Genomic DNA, 23,422 nt, shown 5'->3' with positions numbered 1-23,422 from the left:
TATCAAAAAAAACTATTATCTAGAGTGATGTCCAGTGACATGGAAGTCTATAGCAATATAAGGGACCTTGACAGGGCCAGGATTTCACACTGCATTTTAATTCCATGACTGCCACCTCAAATATACAAACTGTTCCCTTTGATAGCACAACTGTATTTATTCAGCATGTATCCATTATGAAGGGAGGAAACTGGCTATTTATTTTCATACTATGAATAAGTTCAATTTCTAGTGGTTAAATTTAAAAAACAAACAAACCAAAACTTGAGGAAAGGTGATGAACTCAAGAGGAAATCTAACCCAGAATTTTAAACAAATGTGTCCTGTGCTGGATATGGTGCAGTTACACCCTAATGTTTTACACAAAATAGCCTTCTTATAAATAGATGAATTATCACTGTTTCATTTTTAAGCTGGCTTTCCTTTTTTCTTGGGTGGACCTTTGTAGCCTTTGGCCTTTCTTCGCAAGTTTCTCCGATCTACAATGGGTACCTCAATTTCTGCTTCCTCAGAGCTGCTGTCAGCAGCCCTCTCTGCCACTGTCTGCATGTAGTGATCCGTCTGCTCTGGAGACTCTTCTGAGGGCTCTTCCAACTGGTTCTTCTGTGCTTCCTGTCCAGAAGGCTGCTGAAAAGAAACACCCTCAAGTTCAACCATTACCAAAGAGCTCTGACTCAAGGCAGCAGGGGCCTCCTGTGAGTTCTGCCCTGCTTCCTCATTTTGATCTTCTAATGAGGAAGGTAAGTTTTCAGAAACAGATTCTTCTGCTGATTCAGTTACCACAGAGTTGGGCAGGCCATTGTCAGAAGGCTCTTCCTTTGATGCCGATGCAGCTGCATCTTCAGTGCTGGTCTTTTCAGGTTCTTGCTGTTCTTCAGTGCCCTCCTTCTCTACTGATGTAACTTCCTCAGTCAGCATTTCTGAATCATTTTCATTTAAAACCTATGGGTGAAGGGTGCCAAGACAATCAAAAGGACAATTAGTTGAAGGTACAAGACACTGAACAACTACTGCCCCTAGCTAGCAACCTCAGAGGATACTTCAGCATTCAGTGGGCTTTTAATTCTACACACATAGCTTGATAAAACAATCCTTTCCTCCTTTTTGCACAAGACTATTTTGTGACCTGCATTTGATATTCAGAGCTGCTCTCTGATTTTCAAATTATTCAAAATAGTATTGAGGTACAGAAAAAGCACTCTGATATGAATCTCAAGGAAAAAAATTATTTTAGACAAATGTAATTATCATTTTGCTAGCATATAATAATCTCCTTTTGCACTATAAATAAAAAACCAGTAAAATCTGTGTTCTGAAAGCAAAGGCATTTTAGCAGTAGATGATTATTTGTACACCTCATCAGGCAAGAATTGCTAGACAAAATAAGTATGTGGCTTTTCACTCGAAGCAGTATTTTAGTGAGAAACAGCAGTTTCAAGACAAACTGCTGCAAACATATCTTTCTTTTGGGTATCACATGCATGTAAGTCCCACTTCTGCACATTGAGACAGAAATGTTAGTGTATTCTCTTTATGGATTTACATCATCTGGCCTAATTATTGCTTCTCCCAATAATTTCATGCAATGTTAGGGGCTACTTGCTATCTGTTACTTAACAAAAGAAAAAAAAACCCTGCAAGATACATACAATTTGTAGTAAAAATGACTTCACGTTTTGTTTCAGTTCTCTCACCTTCTCTGATTCAGTGCCTTCTGGAGGTTTTGCTGGAGCCTCAAGAATTAACGGAACAAACAGCGTTACGGGTTCCTTTCCTTGACTCTCAGACAGCAATTTTGATTCGCCACTTGGAACTTCATTTATTGTTTCACCTTCAGCCATGAGTGAGGTCTTACCAGTTTCTTCTGCTACCTCACCATTAAGAGGTTCTGATGGCATTTCCTAAAAAAATAAGTCACATTTGTAAGTCAAGAGTATGCCCAGCTATTGTTCCCCAGCACTAATTGCCATATATGTGATCCAAATTTGCAGCTTAATATGAGAAGCAGATAGCTCAGACACCTAGAGCTGAGAAGGCAGAACTGCGAAGGTAGAACTTAATGTAGATTAGCTAACTTAACCAGAGTATTAGTTTGTTGTTGTCACCTGTACTAAATTTCTGACCATAGCTTACACTGTTAGGAGCCAAGACAAGAAGTTTTTGTGCATCTCACATGCATGCATGCTGCAGTCCCTCCTTGATCCCAACATGCATATGATCCACTTTCTCATCCACCAGTAAGAACATAAAAACCAGAGGGCATTGCTACGCACAAAGAATATTCAGAAATTTAAATTCAAGTTGTTAACAAGGTGAAGATAGAAGTTGGATTTAAACATCAAGTTTAAATCCAACAGGCAAGGTTTAAGTGGAGAAGCAAAAAGAGCCAAGAGAAGTCACTGAAGCATACCAGCTATTGACTTGGTCAAATAAACGGGTTTTTTATTTAAATTAGAGATACTGGGTCAGATCTTGACGTTATTCCAGTTCCCTGGAATTTCTTATTAGGAGAAATCAATGAAGAAAATTAGGATGGTAGACAAGTTAGAAACTCACCTTACTGAAGATCTATAAACTCTACTGTTCAAAATACGTACAGTGAAATATTCCCTGAAATTAATTCTGTACTAGCCTTAACTTCTCAGACACACTTCTTAACGAAGCACTGGTGCAAAAAATAAAAGAGCTGAGAGTTGCATGGAGCAAGGTAGCAAGGACCATATTTAACAGAAACTGTAGTTGTATTCCAAATTTATCTGCTATTGCTATTCCATCCAGCTCACCTCCGTCTCACTTTGTTTCTCAGAGGGCGATACATGCATCTCCACTTCTAATACAGACTGGCCCTCGTTTTCAACAATTATTTCCTCATCCTTCTCAACAGCATCCACCTTAGGCACTTCCACTAAGTCTTCAGAGCTTTCAGATGCAAGAAGTTCCGGCCTGTAGCAGGTATTAAGATATATCTTTTAGTGTGATACATCTAATTTTGGTGATCTCAGCAGAGAAATTCTTTCATGACCTATTATAAGGTGCTGTAATGCATGCTTGCCATCAGAAATACGGATCAAGAAAACTAAATGCATCTAAAAATGGCTAACTCCTCATTAGGAAAAAAAATATCAACTAGAAAAATTGCTTTGGCAATTATAAAATGATATCTGTCTTACTTCCATTTTATGGGAAAGAAGTCTGAAATTTCTCTAAGTTTGTTATTTTAAATTTAGAAAGTATTGAAGTATTACATATTTGAAAGCCACAAAGGGGTAAGAAAAGCAGCAGCTTCTTTTTCCCCCCAACCCCACTGTAGAAACAGTTTCAAATTTAGGAATTATGAAAAACTATATTTGTATAATCATTGAAAATACAGATATTACAAAGACCATGACTGGAAAATAATTCAAGGCAATAAACACATTATGGGTGAAGAAGTTGCCATCAGCTAGAGATTACATTAGCAAACAGCTAAATATGAAGTGCTAATGCACTGCCCCAGTACTGTAAGGTAATAGCAGTAACTCAAACATTCAGTTCTCATCTTTGAGATGACAAAATTTAGATTAACTGAAACTATTACATACAAGCAAAGAAAAAAGTACATGCAATCTATTTGCAGGAGTCTGCCTTGTTATCTCATAGTAAAGGCAGCACTGGAGGGTTTTGTCCTATGTGCCAGTCTTGAGATGAAGGATAGGAAAATCCATAGACTCCATAGAAAGTCCACAACAGAAGACCCTGTTTCATTTGTTCATGTGCATGGAAGGAAAGAACCAAGCTGATATCCTGTTCCCTTGCCTTCATTTTAGCATTCCTCTTAGCTCTGCCTAAAAACACCATGTAACATCTTGTGTAACAGCAACACCTCATTGACACAATTTTGCAAGGCCCAAAATTTGACATCCAGTATCAGGTACGCCCTCTCACATACCAACTAGAAAATCATTAGTAGTCACAGCATTTCTTAAGCTGTAGCAGCATCAAACTGTGCCACTTCACCTGTTTGAACCAGCGTAGGGAAGTACATTGACAGTGCAGTGCAGCAATACACTATCTGTAATTCCACAGAGTAATTTAAACACAAAAATTAGGCAGTACGTACCTAGCTGAAGGCCTCAACTTCACCCAAAAAAACCCCAAAACTAATTCTGCTTAAAGAAACCTAATGGAACAAGCTTGAGTGATTTTCTAGAAAATGATCAAGTTATCTTCAGTTTGTCAAAAGAGGCTTCGGGGGTTGAAGTAGGTTTCTTTGGAAAAGAATGAGAGGGAGACATATACATGGAGCAGGATGGGGTGGGCACAATGTGTCTGAGGGACGAAGGGGCTATTTATTTACTTAAAATGGGTATTCTGAATGGAAGCCAGTGCAAATTATTACTCCAAGCCCTGTCCTGTAAGAACTGTTATGGTACACAAGTCATACTACTCCTCACATCCACATCTGATAATTGTTACACAGGTTAACATTATTTAAACTGGAAGTGTTTTTGTTTTGTTTTGTTTTTTTCAGGATGTTAGATCAGATATGACGGTTTAAAATATTGTCTGAGAAAAAGGCTTTACTTCGAAGACATATGGCTCCGTGTAACACTTGTTATTAGCTGACAAGCAGTAACCAGCTCCCAAACTGACCAGTCAGACCATATTTTACTGCAATATACCAACTGTAACAAGAAGTCAGGAAGGGATACCTCCTCAAAGACCACACAGAGTATTATGGAGTATTATGGATACAAGTCCAGATATATTATCTCAAGAAACTATGCTGCGAATACAAATACTTTTACCATTGTACAGATTCAGTTACAACAGAACACTCTCAGCCTTCACTGTTTTCCTGTTACTTCTAGTACCTACTAAGCTTTCACAGGTACTACACTTTGGTGCAATCATTCTTCAGTTGATGCCTCACTTTTCTTTCTTTCTTCCTTTCTTGTATCAGACTTTATTTTAGTAATTTTAAAATCAAGCAAGTAAAGTAGGAAGAATGGAGAAGAAATACCAGTTGCACACTGAGACACTGCTGTAGTTTGTGACTGCCCAAGCAACAAAGTAAGAAATCAGTAAAAACAGGCTCCAAGTACCTGCTTTTGGACACTTGAAGAGCACTTTCCTCATCTCTTTGGGAAGTCTCAGATCCAGGTTCCTGTCTGTTTTTATTTAGCCTCTGACGCTTTAAATGACTGCTTCGTGTCCAGATGGAAACATGAGCTGTGTTAGGGTCTTAGGAGAATAACATACACACGAAAAAAAAAAAAAAAAATTTCAAGTGAACAAATTCAGTCTAAGATATTCATATAACCTCCCCACCCAAAATAGTTCAGGAAAGGAACTGAGTGCCCCTAAAACAGCATTTCATTGTGGTACTTTTTTTCTGAATAGTCTCTTTACCAAGACTCATAACAATTTTATCTGAATTCCTCTTAAGGTTTAATGGGTTGAGTCTCAGCACCTTAGAGGAAGGCCTGTTATTATATATACTTTACTTATTAATGAAGTAAAATGTAAAGCTGTAAAATAGCCTGCAAAATTATTGATCTACAGTAATTGCAATACTGATAATCAAGGTTATTTTTACCTTCAGATGTACTTGCATGGACATCTGTTGATTCTTTACCTTTTTGAGAGTCAGTCTGTGAAGCAAAAGCAAAGCTAATGTTATTCTAAAACTTTTTGAATTGACGAAAATAGCTTCATAATCCTACCTATGGCTGCATCTTCCTAAAGCACTATTTCATAGTAATAATCCTATAAAACAGCAGCTACAATAATTCTTCATTTATATCTAAGTCTTCTGCCTCAACAAATCTAGTATTTTTTTTTAAATTTATCTTTATGTAATGGATGACTAGTTTTTCTGTGTTTTACTTTTGGCCTCAATGTACACAATAAGATTTGAAAGTGACATGTCACTATAAACAATGCTACCGAAGTTTTTTTCCTAACAGTTCTGTTTATAACAAGTGCCCATGTAATTCAATTATAGGAGCCTCTTTCTGTTTGTTTCCCCCTTCTGTATAAACCCAAGGGACTACACTACACTGGTTGGCAAAATTTAATTTCAAAGTCTTATTTTTATACTTGTATCCTATCTTACAGTTTTATTTTTATCATTATATGCAACAGGATATGGCAAGCCATGTAAAAAATGGGAAAAAACAGAACTTGGTGATGCATCAGTAATGCAGCTTACATGCATAGTCCGCACAAGAGGCTGCTGCTTGGGTCCCTTGCCCTAGAGCTTTTTTGTCTCCTGTTTCTCCACACCATCCCAATACTTAAATTTTTTCTGCAGCTTAGCTGAGGATTCAGCACTTGATACACTAAAGTGAGTACAAGCTGTACACATTAAAATAAAATTATGTATGTTGGTTTTTCTTAGCTGCTAATAGTAATCTGGAACAGCAATTATCAGCATCGTGGTCCACTTCTCCAGTCTCACTTCCAGTACTGTGGAAGAAGACCAGCAAAAAGTGGCAATGTCTACATTCTGCTGTTTGAAGTAGTTTCAAGTGAATTTCAAATATATAAGAATTTGTAGACTAACAACAAATGCTTCTAGAATCAAAACACACAAAATAGGAAGCATTAAGCAAAAAGTTGAACATTAAAGTTGGGGAATGCTTTTTCATGGCTTGGGGAAAGGTGGAGTATTTTCTTTTCTTAGATGGTCCAACAATTTTCAAACCATTGCAGAACTGCTTATAGATACTGCAGATGCCAATTGTAGAGCTGCCAGCAGTTTTACCAACCTATGAGGAGTTGGGGCACTTCGGTATCTACTGTCTTTTCCTCTGGAAAAAGGCAAGAGGCAGGGTTTTACTTCTTAACTCACAGCAACAAAAATCAAAAGAACTACTATCAATCTGCTATTTTCTGCAAGTATACCCATATATCTCTATAACCAAAATATGTAAGTTTTTAGATAATTTCGCTGATATCATTATTGGAATCTATCTAAAACTCAGGGATGAGGTTAAAGACACTGTTACAAAAGAAAGATAACTAAGAGTTATTGCGTCTGGTCATTGAGAGATTAAAAACATCACTATTTTTCTGTCCATTTTGCTTTGGGAAATACTAATTTTCTCAATTGGGAAAACTTGACTTAAATTCCAAATCTAAAGTTTAAATATTAATAGCTGAGAATATTGATTTAGCCATTATTTCCCATTTTTAATTAAAGCACTGACTTCTATGAAAGCACGGTTGTGTCAATAATACAGACAAGTCCTAAAGCACACAAATCCATGCTCATGGTATTTGGAGCTACAAATGACTGCCAAGCACATCCTGTGTGGCCTCAGAACACAAATGAAATAGAGGAAGAACTTCATAATATTCAATGACCCAAATATATTCATGACCACACGTCCACGCGTAGCTGTAATCTGGTTGCTATATGAAATACAAAGAAAGCTGCAGTCTTTTTGTACGGACAATGTATAACTCTCCAAGCAAACTTAATATTTGCCATTGTATTGAACTGTGACATGGACACGTACCTCTAAAAACAGCCTCTCTAAACATTTTAATCTCAGAGACAGTTGAAATAATCTCCTTTACATAATCTGCTAGTAAATGGCTCAGATTGCAGGCCCTGACAGCTGTGGCACAGACTGTCTACGTGGTGGTAGCCCCATCACAAAAAAACCCAAAACAAAAACAAAAACAAAAAAACCCAAAAAAAACCCAAAAAACCAAAAAAAACCAAAACAGAAACCCAAAACCAAACAAAGCAAACAAACAAAACAAAAATAGAACAAAAATACTGAAAAACTACCAGCCCAGCTTAGTCATTAGCATTACATCAGTGGGAAGCATTACACCCACACAGAAAGCAACAAAACCATTTGTTCTTTATATACATTATGGTCCTGAGCCCATTCAATTATAATGATATGGGCAAAAATAATTTCTCATAACTTGTTTTTCAGTAACAATGCAATTGAAACAAGAGGTAACAGACTGTGTACCTACACTTAGCTGTGTTTCTACCTCAGTCCTTGGTCCACTTGCTTCAGATACTGCGGACTGACAAAAATTATCCTCTGCTTGCAAACTCTTATTTTCCTTCTTCAAGGCTTCTCCTGTGAAGATTTAAGAGAGGAAACAGGGAAAGAGAAAATTATAGTACCTTTATATAACAATCAACCATTTGCCCTGCTTTCAGCTGGGATAGAGTTACTTTTCTTCCAAGTAGCTCTTACAGTGCTGTGTCTTGAATTTAGTGTGAGATAACACACTGATGTTTTAGTTGTGCCAAATAGTCATTAACCTAAGTCAAGCATTTTTCACACTCTTATGCTGAGTGAGCAGGTGCACAAGAAGCTGGGGATGGGACACAGCCAGGACAATCGACCAAAGGAATATTCCATACAACAATGTCAAGCCCAGTATATAAACTGGGAGGGGCTAGTCACGGCAACTGCATTGTGCACCAATTTTCTCTCCTGAGTTCTATTTTTCTGGTTTTGTTGTCTCCCTTTTCATTATAATTTTTGTTATATTATGCTTCTGTTTAATTTCATTTTAATTATTAAGCTGTTCCAGTCTCAACCCAGAAGTTTTACATTTTTTTCAGATTCTCCTCCCTACCCCAGTAAGGGGGGAACAAGCAGGTGTGTGGCACTTAGTTGCTTCTCAGTTGTGAAAGAAAGGTCTTCAAGGAAGACATTCCATGTCACCCAGGCAAGTGGACCACCATGGTGAGAGAAGTGTCTAGTACCTGAGGGAGCTAGCTGTACTAGAGATGATTTGTTATGACCCAAAGAATGTGCAGTCACATACAGATCTAGACAAAGTCCAGTGCACATAACCCACATGGTAGATACTTGCATATGTAGCGCACTATCATCATGTGCCAACTCATTGGCATTAATGACCTGGAGAGATGAAGAAGTACCTATGGTGCATGAAGCGGCTTGCTAACTCTGGGACCACAAAGAAAATCTCTCTGCCTACCTATGGACTTGCCTCTCAGTTGTGAAAAAACCTGTTTAAAAAGTATTAAAAACAGCTCCAGGAGTTCCAGCAACAAAAAGAAGATAGGTTCTACTCCTTAGCTGTACAGACAAGTATCTCAGCTATTAACAGTATTCACAGCTATTAACAGCATTCTTTTGCTCAAGAAAGAGGATATAGGGTAGGTACACACCAAGGTTTTTAAAATCCTGTGGGTTTACCTGTGGGTAAACCTAGAAATCCTAGAAAGGATATGAGAAAAATGAGACGGAAAATCCACCTCCACTCTAGAGGTATGGGCACATGAACTGCAAGGAAAAACATAACAAATGTGGATTCTTCCGGGAAAATTGCTGCTCCAGTCTCCAGCAGGCAGTTCCCCAGGCACAGTGGAATGGCTAATCTTACTTCTGATTCTATGGTGAAGAATTCTAATCCTTTTTCACAAGAAGTGGATGGAGAATTCTATATCCAGTACTAGAGGGCCCCTGCCTCCCATCACTGGGAGAAGAAGATCAGTTAAGTTCACTGGACTGTGTGGATCCAGTGGCCTAGAATGTCAAACCCACAGGAGAATAAGGCTCTAATAGCATTAGTGCATAGTGTGCCATAATGCCATCAAGCATTTGTAGTTCTGGAGTGACAGGGGGATCCCAACAGCTGACTATACTGGAGGCTGAGACTAGCCTGACTGGGAATGAGTGGCAGAAGCATACCACTGTGACTGGCCCAGAGGCTCCATGCATCTTTGGCACAGACTATCTCAGGAGAGGATATTTCAAGGGCCCAAAAGAGTATCACTGGCTGCCTTGGAGACAGAGGAAATTTAAGCAGCTGTCTGCCTGGCCTCTTCTCTCAGAGGACCCTTCTGTTGTGGGGTTGTTGAAGAATATCAGGAGCCAGTCACTACCACAATGGTGCACCAGCAGCAATACTGCACCAACCAGATTGTCCAGGAATCTTGAAAGTGATCAAGGACTGGCCTGAAAAGATTTTGGAACATCGCTACAGGAGAAGGTGACCCATACTGAAGAGGACACCCTGTCTAATAAATTACCAGAAAATGAGGAGTAATATGCCTTATTTACTGATTTTTCTGCCACACTGTTGGAAAGGAGCAGAGATTGAGTCTCCTGTGACAAGTCGCTGAAGGAGAAGGTGAATCAACCGAGTTTGCAGAGGAGAAAGCCATCCAGCTGGCTTTAAACACTGCTGAATGAAAAAAATGGCCAATATTTTAGTTCTATACTGACTCATGTGCAGTGGAAAATGCTTTGTGGGGTGGTTGCAGTGATGGAAGCAGAGCGACTGGCAGCACAAAGGTGAGGCCATCTGAGCTGCCACATTGTAACAAGATACTGCCTTCTAGATGAGAACCTGGTTGTGAAAATACCGTAGAGATGGACACACCCAAGAATTGGGCCACAGAGGAACTTCAGAACAACCAGAAAGTGCATCAGGTGGCTAAGACTGAAGTGACTCAGGTGAATCAGAATTGGAACAGAAGGGAAAATTATTTCTAGCTTGGTGCACCCATGACACCTCAGATAATTAAGGATGAGATGCAAATTATAGATGGACACATGATCCAGGGGTGGACTTGACCATGGACACAATTGCACAGATTAGCCATGAATGTGAAACATGCACTGCAATTAAACAGGCCAAGTGGTTAAAGCCTCTCTAGTATGGAGAACGACAGCTGAAATAGAAATATGGTGAGACTGGGCAGATAGACTATATCACACCCCCGCAAAACTGCCAAGGGAAGTGTCATGTGCTTTCAATGGTGGAAGCAACCACTAAAGGAGAAAGAACATAGCCTGTACTCCATATCACCACTAGGAACAGTGGGCCTTAAGAAGGAAACCCTAAGAAGGTGACAAAGTGTCCCAGAAATTCCAGAAAGTTAGTGGGTTCCTTTCCCAAACAACATCATAGACAACTGAGGCGAAGACCACGGCATTGAGTGGGAATATCATGCTTTCTGTCAGGCACCAGCCTCCAGAAGAATGAAATTATACAACAGACTGTTACCCATTTACCCAGGAACACTGGGTGGCAGGACCTTCAAACATTGGGACACACATTTAGCAGAAGCCACCTGTTAAGTAAACACTAGGGAATCTGACAGTCAGTCTGGCGCAGCACAATCCAAACTTATACACACTGTAGAAAGGGATGAATTTCCTGTAGTGCTCATAAATACACAGGGGAAAACAGTCTGGGTTATTCCTGCTTCAGGAAAAGGCAAAACAATTTGTGAAACTGAGTTTGCTCAAGCACCTGGGTCCACTTACAAGGTAATGCAGGGAGATGGAGAAGTCCTTTGCATTCCTTATGGGGATTGGATTTTGGGTGAGGGTAGCCAAAAAATTAAATTGCATGTTGTTTATTGCAATATAACACTGTTTACTGTCTCTTTCATGGTTATGTGCCCATCACTGAACTGGGCACCTCACAGCACCTGCTTTCACCATTCTGAATTTTGGGATCTGAACCTGATTCCCATTCAATTGCCATTTCAAGAGTATTACAGTAAAAATCACCCAGACCAATGAAGAATTAACTTCATTAAACCAAGCAAGTGCAGTGGTGATGTACGCAGAACCGGCTCCAGCATGTAACAATCTAGCTTCATGCAAAATCTTTTCTGGCCTGAAAGACTGTTATGACAGATGGAGCTCAAAGTCATGGACTAAATGAACTCAACAGACATTTTAGAGGGATAGGACATTGTCATAGGTTAGCAAGCATAGTCCCGGAAGGGATGTCCTTGCTAAGGGGTGCTTATAGTTTCCTCTGGGACCTGATAGAGCCTATCAGCTGGCCAGTTTGGAAATGGACAATTCTGTAAGCCACTTAAAGTTGTGACCGCCTCTGTGATCCACATTTAAGAATAGACAAACTCCCCCTCCAAGCTCTCTCTCGTTTCCGGCGCTGGCACAGGTGGCTGCAGGCCCCGTGTGGGGGCCAGCGGGCCCGGCCAGGCCCTGCTTGGGCCAGGCTGGGCTGGGCCACGGCCATCCTGGAGCCATGGACCTGTTCCAGCCGTGGAACCCCCCCCACTGCCTTGCCGTGGGCAGCCGGAGCGGCTCGGCTCTCCCCCCTCTCCACTGTGATAAGAAAAATTCAACATTCCAGCTGCAAAGCTGCAAGGCCGAGGTGAGATTAACCCTTTTATTGCCGTGAAGAGCTGAAAACCTGAGGGAAGAGAGAGAGGAGATGCTTAAAGCTGAAATTCTGTTGTGAAGCTATGATATATCAGAGTATCCCGTTGTAATTTCATGAAGATATGGGGGGTGGAGTGTTCAGTTCAACTTGTGAGCAAAAGCACCTGTGCTGAGATGGGCAGATGCTGATGCAGCTGTAATTTCATGAGAAGTTTGGACAGGGAGAGATGGAAGCGATGAGGACTTTTGCTCCAAACGGGAAAGGAGAAACCTCAGTTCCTAGAGATGCTCCCAGAGATAGTCCTAACGATGAAGATGAGGAAGACCCTTTGCTCCCAGGGAAGGAGAAGGGCCTCTTTTTTTGTTTCTGAATGGCTCAACCTTAAAAAACTTCAAGAGTGGACCCTCGAAAGCAGTTTGTGGGAAAAGCTGCAAGTCAGGGGGAAGGGACTCACACACAGGCAGAGAGACTCCTCTTCCTAAATGGACTGAACAATATTTGGAAGTGGGCGGCTGTCTCATTGTGATAATGTTTTCATAGCATGAGCAAGAAGAGACTTCTCTTTCTAAATGGACTGAACAAGGTTATTATGGAAGAGGTAAACAGACTGAACATCTTAAGGGTTGTCTTTTTACATTGTCAGTGGGAGAAGGGAGGAAGGTGGGGGGAGGAGGAGAGTTCTGAAGGTGGTATGATTTTTTTTTTTCTTCTTTTAGGTCTGTTAATAAACTTCTTTATATTCTTTCAAGTTTGGTGCCTGCTTTGCATTTCTCCTAATTCTTATCTCACAGAAGATAAACAGTAATGAGTATTTTAGACCAAACCACTACACCTATAGACTAAGGGAATAATACATGTGTGTGATGTATGTGTACATAACAGAAGACAGGAAAGGTAATGGTGTAGGGTAAATAATGGAACCTGGGCATGACATAAAAGACACACAAAATAAGGAGAGGATATCATCCCACTTCCAGAAGGGAAAGAATTAATTTTCTTCCTAGTAGATGGCACAGTGCTGTATTTTGAATTTAGTATGACAATAATGTTGATAACACACTGTTTTCACTGCTGCTGAGTAGCGTTCACCCTGTGTCAAGGATTTTCCAGTTTCAAGATGCTTTGCCAGTGAGCAGGCGCACAAGACTCTGTGAGGGACCATAGCTAGGACAACTGACCTGAACTGGCCAAAGGGATATTCCACACCACAGAACATCCTGTTCTGTATATAAACTGGGAACAGTTGGCTAGGAGGGGCTGATGGCTGTTTGGGGATTGGCTCAGCATCAGTCAGCAGGTAGTAAGCAACTGCATTGTGTACCACTTCTCTCTTTTGGGTTTTATTTCTCTGTTTCTGTTTCCTTTTTTATTATATTTATTATATTTTATCTTATTTCCATTATTGAACTGTTCTTATCTCAACCCATAGGTATTACTTTTTTTCCAGACTCTCCTTCCCATCCCAGTGGGAGAGGACAGGGTGAACAAGCAGCTACATGGTACTTAGCTGCCAGCTGGGGTTAAACCACAACACTGTTCCAAATATGATCTCACAGGTCTCAGGACAAATAGAAATCTTACTGCTAGTTTCTACTCAGTGTTCACAGAAGTCACTCTTGTAGAGTGTTTGTTCAACTTTTATAAAGTGCCAGAAAACAACAAAACAACGAATCCATACCTGCAATTTTGAGATCTTCCTTTTGCACTATAGACATAATAGACTTTCTCTGGAACCAATCTCCTCCTCCCTCCACTTGCCACAAAAGGTTTTTATCCTCAGGGTACTTCTCAAGGTACTGCTTACAAGCTGAGCAAACACAAGAAAAAAAACTATGTTACAGATACTATATACTCAGATATACCTATTTTTTAAAGTTTATCTGAAATCAATTTACTTCACAATCTACCATCATACACAAACAACAACAGAAAGAACTGTTCAACTAAATAGTTGAGTCTGAAATAAACAATATTGCTTTACCCTACACATCCTTCTTAATTAATCCTTTCTTCAGGTTTAAATACTTTGCATTATTATCTTAAACTGCAAACAAAGATGAATTAAATTTTCTTGTTTTCCTGGTACCCACTTGAGAGTTTTGAAACTTCACTAGTCACTGTTCCTGCCAGTTACAAGATCCAAATTAAGACAGAAGGGTTTTTTCTTAAGCAGAGGAGGTAGTCAAGTGTTTTTTGTCACCCCACACTGTAGTAGGCACCTGTGAAAGCACTCCCTGGGAGTCTTAACATGTTACCATTGAATGGTTAATCAGTGTTCATTTCTAGAATATTTCCTATGTTGCTGTCCTTCCATCTCTTTTCTCTCTATACCTGTATCAAATATACAGGTGAACAGGCATGCTTTAACATCATTTTTTGGCAGTTCCTAGAAAAACCACCATTTTTCACCTGGTTCACTACTGATGCACAGTTTCAGAGCACAGGATCCCCACTGTGTCATTTCTTGACCACAGAAATGAATTGGTCATTAAATTCTGCTCAAGTAACTTTCCTTGAAGCCTAAAAATCAGGTCCTACCAGATCCAGCGACAGACTGTGCTGCTTGGAAAAGCAGAACATTTCTACAGGTTAAGAAGGCCAGATAAGTGTGTTCATAGAAGGAACCCTGGCAAATGGCCCAAGAACAGAACATGCCTTGAGAAACAGGGCAAAAGAAAAGTGCTTCTTGTCTGAACACAGTCCCAAGAACATAGTTTCCAGAATCCATGTAATTTCCTGTATGACATAGCCTCCTAGGTTGCTAAAGGAAGAACCATAAGTGTTTTCCTTGTATTTTAGAACTGTGCCTTCTCATACACAAGTTAAAGGAGAGCCTAGTATGTCCTCTTGACCAGAAGTTCAGAGAAAGCATGAGTTAAACAACCTCATGACATTTAGGTGTGAGCAAGGAAAAGGTGCAACAAGGCAGATACACTTTAGATCCCACACAGAAACACTTCAGCCCATTCTGCAGGCTTTTTGGGGGAAATGGGACAGCGGTAAACTTCACAGTAGCAGAAAGCCAACAGAGTTCAAATAACCTAGTTTTACACAGAGGATTAAAAACTGAATCAGGAACTACTTCATCTTAAACAAATCAGGATTTTTAGCATCCACCAAAGCGCAGAAATTAATGTAGAGCCTGAGGATGAGGCCACAAACATGGAACTTGAATGACAGTACTCATTTGGATATGTAAAGAAACCACAAAGAAGATCCAAAGAAAAAATTAAAGAGCTTGCCTGTATACATGAACGGTGACAGTGGATATCGTAGGCCAAGAGGCTCTTCAGTAAAGGAATCCACAAAGTCTTCCAACATGATTAGCCCAGAGTCTTTCCCACGATGTTTCTTTCTAACAAACATTGTGTCTAGCACTGGCAACTTATACTTCTGATGAAGAAGAGAGCTACAAACACTTCCTGAAATAATCAGAGGGAAAAAAATATCCATCAGTATGGATGACATAACTGCATGCTGACTGACGTGCTGCAGCATATTTAAATAAATACTTTTGTAAGTTATAAAAATTCCAAACTATATAATGGTAAGAGCAAGTAAACTTATAAAAATAATGTATAACTTTATTAAAAATAAATAATTGCTATTAGTAATTTTTTATCTCTTTTGGGCAAGCTTCATAAGCTTGCCAAGATACATCAATTGAATAATGTAACAGAAAAAGTCTGTAGTACCAGAAAACAATAGATAAGACAGAAGAAAGGCTCACTTTGAAATCTCACTATACAGTTCCATATGAAAACTATAGTAAAAATGAAGCTGAAAGATGGAGGAAGGGATAGGAGAAAACAAAATTATTTAATTATACTTTTATGCTGATTACATGACTTCTCATGATAATTATGAAGATTAATTCAGTTCTTGTTTAAAGACTGAAACAATTATTCCAATTTTTTAAATGAAGACACAAAAAACCCTAGGACATTTTACATTGAAATTCTCCCATAAACAACATATTATCCTAAATTAAACAAAGATAGAACAGATAGTCACAACATGTAGGTACCTGCTTATAAAGCCTGCTAATACAATATCCTTCAAATAGGCTCTCTATCTCCTCCCCTTTACTGCCCATATCCCACAGTCCTCAAGTGTTCTACCTGTAGGTTTAACAGAATAGAACCCAATAGCCTCTCCTTTTTTCCACATGATCTTAGCATAGTGGCTGCTACCATGACAGAGAAATGGGATCTCATTTCTTTCCATTTCTTGTGTTCGATAGATAATTCGATTCAAAACATAGAGAACAACCCTCTCTCCAACAGACTTCACCTAAGGGAATACAGAAGAAACATTTTAGAAGATTGGTCAGATCAGTTAATACCCATACATCAGAGACCTCATTTTCCAAAGCTGCCAGTTAACACAGCTGCAGACAGAATTCAAGGGAAGGCTGTAAGTTCTAAAGCAGGGTGACCCTCTGGGGTTTGTTATAAGGCAAGGAGATGCTCAGAAGCCATTGCAATAGGTTAAGTACAAATCACTACCACAAGAGGATATTCCATGACTTCAATGTCACTCCTAATCCAACGTGCAAAAGCTGGGAGAAGGGCAATGGAGTGGGAATGTTATGATTGAATTCAAAACTATTTTTGGACTTCAGAAACATTCACCAAACACAATAGCAGCACATCAGCCTCAGAATTCCCAGGCTAGCAGGTAATCAAAGCCTTACAAAGGAGAAATTATGAGCCTCGGGGTGGCAGGAGTTGGCACACTCAATCACTGCTGATAGAGTGGCAGGCAACAGGACATGATGCAGTGAAAACACTAGTTACAACAGTTTCTGTGGCATGAAGTAAGGAATTCAATATCCTTCTCTCTGTCCTGCAAGGCTCTTTTTATATATGAAATTTGAGTTCACCACTATTCTACTTACTGTGAAGGAAGGAGGAACCATGCTCTCTTCCAGTGCTTACCTCCCTTGTAAAAGATTAAGCTTTTCTGATTCTCCTACCATTAAGTATGTGGAAAGAAAGGCTACATGCCAAACTCTCTATAGAAAATTTTTAAAATTGCAATAATCGAAGACAAGTGCCCAGACTCCATGAGCAGATACAAATTAAAGCCCTGGAAAAACACAGATTTCCAGTTTTGGAAAACACCATGCTACACAGGGTTAAATAATGGTAACAGAAGTCAATGACGAACAATAAAGCAGATACCAGGCAACTAACTTTTCCAAACCTTATGTATTGCCACTACAAGCCACAAGCTCCAACTCACTTCTGTCAAACACATTCCTGACAGTATTTCTGGTTTACTAGTCTCCTGATAAGACCAATAGGTACTGCTACGGTACAATACACAATTATACTAAGATGTTTCAACACAACCAGATAACAATATTCTTAAGAGTAAAGAAAAATGGTAACACGGCTAACATCTAAGCTGTCTACATATGAAGCTGCTGTACAAAAGTCTTTCTTGCTCTAGACACTATCTTCACATTGAGGTTCCTTTTCCCCTAGTACCTATTCCTCTATTACTCCCTTGCAACAGGCATCTCATATCTAAATGAAATTAAAACATGTAATATCTTGCACACTATCTATTTGCCATTATCTTGAATAATAAGATTGATTGCTAGGTGAATGTTGGAGCGCTTTACCTGATGAAGCCCCTGTCTAGCAGGGACAGATGTTCTCACAATGTCATCAATTGACCACCACTGGTCAGCAAGATACAGGGCTATAGCTTGAAAGAAACAAGGGAAATAAAAAGTTAGTGATTCTTACCATTCCAAAAGAAACATATTCATTAAAGCTGCTAAATAATCAGGAAGAACACCATAATAACCAAATCAAGCATCTTTTAGGTGGCACTGTACTAATGTAGCTCCTACTACCCTAGCACAACAAATGGGGCACTGTGCACCCCACCCATATGAAATGCTCCCTAGTCCAAAACTTCTTCTGGTAATTGAGACTAATAAACACTAATGATTTTTTTTTTTTGCAGTATGATACACAGGAACTATTTTTCAGACATAAGCACTATCCTTCAATGCAGTGCTCTGACATCTCCTTCCACTAAAAACTCTGCCTGTCAAGATGAGTCTCACCCATACGTGTATTTTACTATTGGGTTGCTAATGGATATTGATATTGAAACTGTGCAAGTTTTAGGGAATTAGATGAATGTAAAAAGGCTGATGGCCATGTGAGCAGCAGTCAGGAAGAGTGTGATCTATAGTTATTTGTGGCAAACTTGGCAATCATATACATGGCACTAAATGGAAGAAGGAAACATGGAGGACTGGAAGGGGAGGAAGAAGGAAGGAAGGAAGAAAGGGAGGAGAAAACCCACAAAACCCATGTCATCTCTGCCAGAGGTATGCTAGGACTTCAAGCTAAAGACAAATTTACACATCATGCTGATCAATTCCTATTAATAAAGAGCATCTAAATTCATGGGCAAATTAATAGATGCTAGGAATGTTCAATAAATACCTTTTGAAGAGGTGAAGCATACATAAAGAGATCAAGAGATACATACTGTACTGATCCAGACAAGCACCACAATATTTTGCTACATATCTTTTGAATTCATTGGGTCCAGTTCTGACCTGATTAGTCCGCAAAGTTCTAGCACTTGTGTATATAAACCCACAACAAAAAATAATAGCATGTGAACAAAAACACAAGTGGTAAAGTTAGGAGCTACAGTAGCATGAAATGAGCAAGGGCCTGGTTACATGTATTTTTCACAAAAAAAGAAGATATAGCAATAGAGAGAGATAATGAACTTAAAATGAAACCTGTGAGCGAGTCCCATGGTGCAAAGAGTGCAAGAACTTTGTGTGTCTGCTCTTCACCATAAAGAGGAACGAAGCCCACAGATGTCAAGCTAATAGGAACCTGAAACAAGAATGTACAGTAATTCAATAGATTCTTGCTAAAACAACAGTAGTAAAATAAACAGAATGTTTATCAAGGTAAACAAGATGAATATTGAAAGTCAGGTCCTTAACAGCTAACTGTAAAAGACAAGCATCAGACCCTAGTCCTTACTTTAGACATTTCTTCTTAGAGACAAACAACATTCTAAAGAGCTCTGACTCTCAAGCTCTGGCAGATTTAGCTACAGTAATTTGTACTGTTACAGCTCTCTTCTGCCAACAGCTTGCATTTGTGTGCGCAACTGAAGTAAGGTGTGCAAGGAGCCAGCTTTATGTTCCCTTCAACAGTCCCAACTGTGCAAGCTGTCAAAGACAACAGAAGAATGAGGCAGTCAGTCAAGCACTGAAACAAACTGGGAGAGCAAAACTGTGTTTGTTAGCAAGTTCTAATGCGCTACCGTGGGAAGGCGAATTCAAAAGGGTTTTGTTCCCTTAAATCACATGCATGTTAAAAATTCTGAAGTCGGCTACTTGATTTTGCTCCTGAGAAAAAACATGAAAAGGGTCAAATAACCTTCTTTTAAGGAATTGAGTACCTCTGTGGAAATGCATTTTGATATTTAAATTCACATGTTTCCACTACTAAATTAATGTATAAAAAACTTGACAGACATGAATGGTGGGGTAGACAGACTTGCTTAACCAGTTTAAAATTATGACATGCTATTGTCACAAATGAGGATGTTAATACAAGCATATATTTAGGCATGCAGCACTTGCATAAATACAGGAAAATAGTCAAGGCTCTGCTTCTGCCAAGGAATCTGCAGTACTGTCCTTTAGATCCCACAGAAAATCCTCTCAGATCACTTAATTTTGATTAAAGCTATTCACTGTTGGTTTTATTGGTACTAGTTCTAATAGAAGCATTTGTCTGGACAGAACCAACACTGACCAACTTATTCCACAATGGAAAAGGGTTTAAAACATAGAAGTGTCACAGCTATTCTTTACTAGAGCTCAATAACAGCATGAAATATTTCAAATAAAGAAAAAAGTAACCACTATTGAAATTAGTGAACCTCATTAATCAAAACTTGAGCCCAAAGACGAAGAACACTGAAGGACCGAGATACAAAAAGAGCCAGTTAGCTTAAGTAAATAATGAACTCCTTAGTGATGACGATAGGTTTTTGCAAATGTGTGAGGTACTTGGTTTTAGGTAAGAGTTTGATTCATCAATTGAAGATTTAAGGTTATAGTTGGGTTGGGGTTTTTTGGTTTTTCAAAAATTACTCAATATATGCAGATCCATTGCCTAGAAGCAGCATGCAGTCACTGATACAGAGATTTAAACCCAGTTACAGAGTGAAAAAAATAGAGTTTAACACAAAAGATTCTGAATTTGGAAAATACAAAAGCTTTGATAAAATAATTCTGAAATTCAATAGGACTGGATATCTTAAATCTTAAATCTACAAGGAGTTAAAAACACCAGTATTACAGAATTCGTTGGTTCTTACCTTGCGGCGGTCTGGCAGAGAAAAGAATTCTGGGGAGTTTGGATTCCCCCAGCGAAGGTCAAAGAGGTAGTCCTCTGCTGAGTTCTCCAAGTCCTCATGACTGTAATTGTTCAATATATCCACAGGGAATGACATGCTCTTGAGAAATAAAGCAACATTATTAACATAGGTTGTTTGAAACATACAATGCACATATAAATTAGACTGTTGAACACCCACACTCTGCTGTTCACTACAGCCTTCTATATCCATGACAGAAAGGAGAAATGTTCCAGGCATTTAGAATTAATTGGGATGACCATTAACACCCAACCCGTAAAAGAATCAAATCTGTGCTCATAAGCAGTAAAGGATGAGATTAGCCTATATATCCCCCTATACCTCAGTCGTGGCAGATTTCCAACATAAAAGCCCCATGTTTGCAGCACAAGTACATACTGCTTTGAGGTGGCAGACTTAGTTCTATCTCTCTCCCAGATTATGTTTTTGATGCCAAAGGTCAAGCTATAATCAGGTGATAAACAAAAAGTAAACCACCCAGATGATAACAAGATGGAGTTAATTTGAGACTTTGCATTTAAATCCATCTCTGAAGAAACCAAAACATTGCTCAGGATTTTTCTGAGCAACTGGCCAGTTAGCATGCCTAACAGGTGGTTGTTTTCAAAAGCATTTCAGCTGTGAAAAGAAACTTTTACAAGCTCATTAAAAACAAGAGCCCACAACAGACTAAAGAAAGACACTTTAAGGAGGTGATGAGACAAGACTAGAGCACTGAAGCCAAACCATAGCGGCAATAACTCCTTGAAAGCTCTTAGATTCAAATTTTCCTTGTCAAAGGAGCATCCAATTAAAATGAGCAAGAGCTCCTGGAATCCACTGTGTGGTCTCCAGGTAAGGCTCTTCCAGCTCTATAAAACTACACAGAAACAGACCCCTCAGCTGCTTTCAAACTATGACTCAAACTCTCAGAAGCATGAACACAAGTTCATGAGAACCTACTCTGGTGTTCTGGAGGAACGCAGGGATCTTAATCTGTCTTGCTCAGCTCCTATGAACTCATCACACAAGTCTCTAAACACAGAAGTTTTATACAAGTTTTATGATTCCTAGTCTTCATTATGGAGTCTTTTTCTCTCAGTTTTATGTTAAATCTTAGTGCATAATGATTTTTTTTTCCTCTTTATCTTCAGTCCCCTCTATTTAATCCACCATTCATTATCCTACTGACACAGGTAAATCAAGTGCATAAGAACATCTTATTCTGACTCAGTAGAAATTAAAAGTCTGCATTTTAGAAGCTTTTAAACAGCAATAATATGCTACTACTAAGTTGATTGAAGAGAAGAGGCTGCTCTTCCTAAAGGAGAGATTTTTTTTCCCTGTTAAAATTGAACAACAAACTTGGACATCGGCACTTCATTGGCATCTACAACTGCCACCTTTAACACTGTTGCTGATGAAAACACTAATGTTTTCCATTAATGCTATTGTTCAGACATACACATGCATTCCTCAGAGCCATTTCCTTCCAAATTCAGGTCATTCTTTCCCCTCAGCTGTTATTTACGTTTTCTCCTGCCTTCCCTTCTAGTTTGTCACATTCCTCCTACTATTGCTTACTGACCCTATCAGATACTTAGCTGCCTCTCTTAATTCTCCACCTGTTTCTTTCCACATTTCAGGGCTGCCCTTGCCCTTGATAACACCAATTCCCTTGGCTCCTCCTGCTCACAAGCAAACTGATTTCCAGAGCCAAAGGCGAGGTGTGCATGTTTTTGAATGCAGCAGCAATGCACAGCAAACAGAGGAGCTGCTGTCAGGGGTGAAATTTATCCACCACCTCATCTCTAGCAGATGTGGCTTGCCTGCCCATATAACAGTTCTCAAACACACCAGCAATACTGCACTGACTATGCTGACATAAGCATGTTGCAAGAAAAAGCAAGAAGTATAAGACCCCGTGACGCTACTCCTACAAGCGGGTGAGGCTTTACCACCTGGTTAACTGCAACAGGCCAGGTAAATTCTGCTGTAAAGGAATACTGCCATGTGAAAAACAAAAAATTAAATTTTCTGTATGCTGGCAGAAAGCGCAACCCTCCTCTATTATTGAAAAAATACCGAAGCGCTTAGGTAACTCCACTATTAACAAAGAAATTGAGCTGAGGTTTCATGATTACATGACAAACAGACAAACAAGCCACAAGCTATAACTTCAAGCCTCTAGGTAATAATTCCTGACATTTTTTTGGAACAAAATAATGCAGGACCAAATCAGAAAACATGCAATAAGAAATCCAGTAGATTATCTGGCTTCCAACCACTACACCACTATGAAAATAAAAGCAGCAACCATATCTTTGCTTATAAGCAAAAAAGGCTAATTAATACATTCATTAAATTACCCTCAAAATCATTCACAGACCTCTTTTCTGTTTCTGTTGGGCTATCTAATTTCTCATGGCACACTTTGATTTTATTTACTCTCAACTCACAGTAGTCACATTTGACTTCTTCTTTTACAGCATTTACAGAGAACATGTCACGCAAAAGAAAACAATACAGAGAAATTTTCAAGACTAAACCAAGTAAAACCTACCCAGCACCCCTCCTAAATAACTATTTATCTTTTTTACCATGCAGCATATTAGACACGTAAAATTACAAGCTCTCATACACTTGTGTGACGTATTTTGTCTCAGTGTTGATGAGGTCAGAAACAGTTCGCATTTAAGCTCATTACATCCCTGAAGAAATCAGTAACTGTTCACAAAGTTATCAAGTTATAATTAAAGCATTAAACAAGTGATAAAAGAAGAACGTTCAATGCCAATCTACAGCAGAGCATAAGGAAGTACTTCACAATACAAAATACAAGCACCTCAAATATGAAATG

At 39.1% G+C, this 23,422-nt stretch overlaps 1 protein-coding gene across 1 annotated transcript; it reads right to left on the bottom strand.

Moving 5' to 3' along the window:
• Positions 1 to 408: 408 nt before the first annotated feature.
• On the bottom strand, positions 409 to 20,661 carry FAM169A (family with sequence similarity 169 member A; the record flags this gene model as incomplete). Its single annotated transcript, XM_082301837.1, has 12 exons — positions 20,524 to 20,661; positions 18,920 to 19,019; positions 17,771 to 17,856; positions 16,260 to 16,431; positions 15,381 to 15,560; positions 13,817 to 13,945; positions 7,981 to 8,087; positions 5,579 to 5,633; positions 5,085 to 5,223; positions 2,784 to 2,943; positions 1,695 to 1,901; positions 409 to 942 (listed from the first exon to the last, which is right to left on the bottom strand). Exons 1-12 carry the CDS (start codon positions 20,656 to 20,658, stop codon positions 409 to 411), a joined length of 2,004 nt encoding a protein of 667 aa, XP_082157963.1. The 5' UTR covers positions 20,659 to 20,661.
• Positions 20,662 to 23,422: the final 2,761 nt, after the last annotated feature.

The sequence above is a fragment of the Coloeus monedula genome (genome assembly GCF_965178545.1).
Source record: "Coloeus monedula genome assembly, chromosome: Z".
Lineage (NCBI taxonomy): Eukaryota > Metazoa > Chordata > Aves > Passeriformes > Corvidae > Coloeus > Coloeus monedula.
The sequence above is the reverse complement of the archived record's forward strand: the minus strand, read 5'-3'. Positions and strand labels throughout refer to the sequence as shown.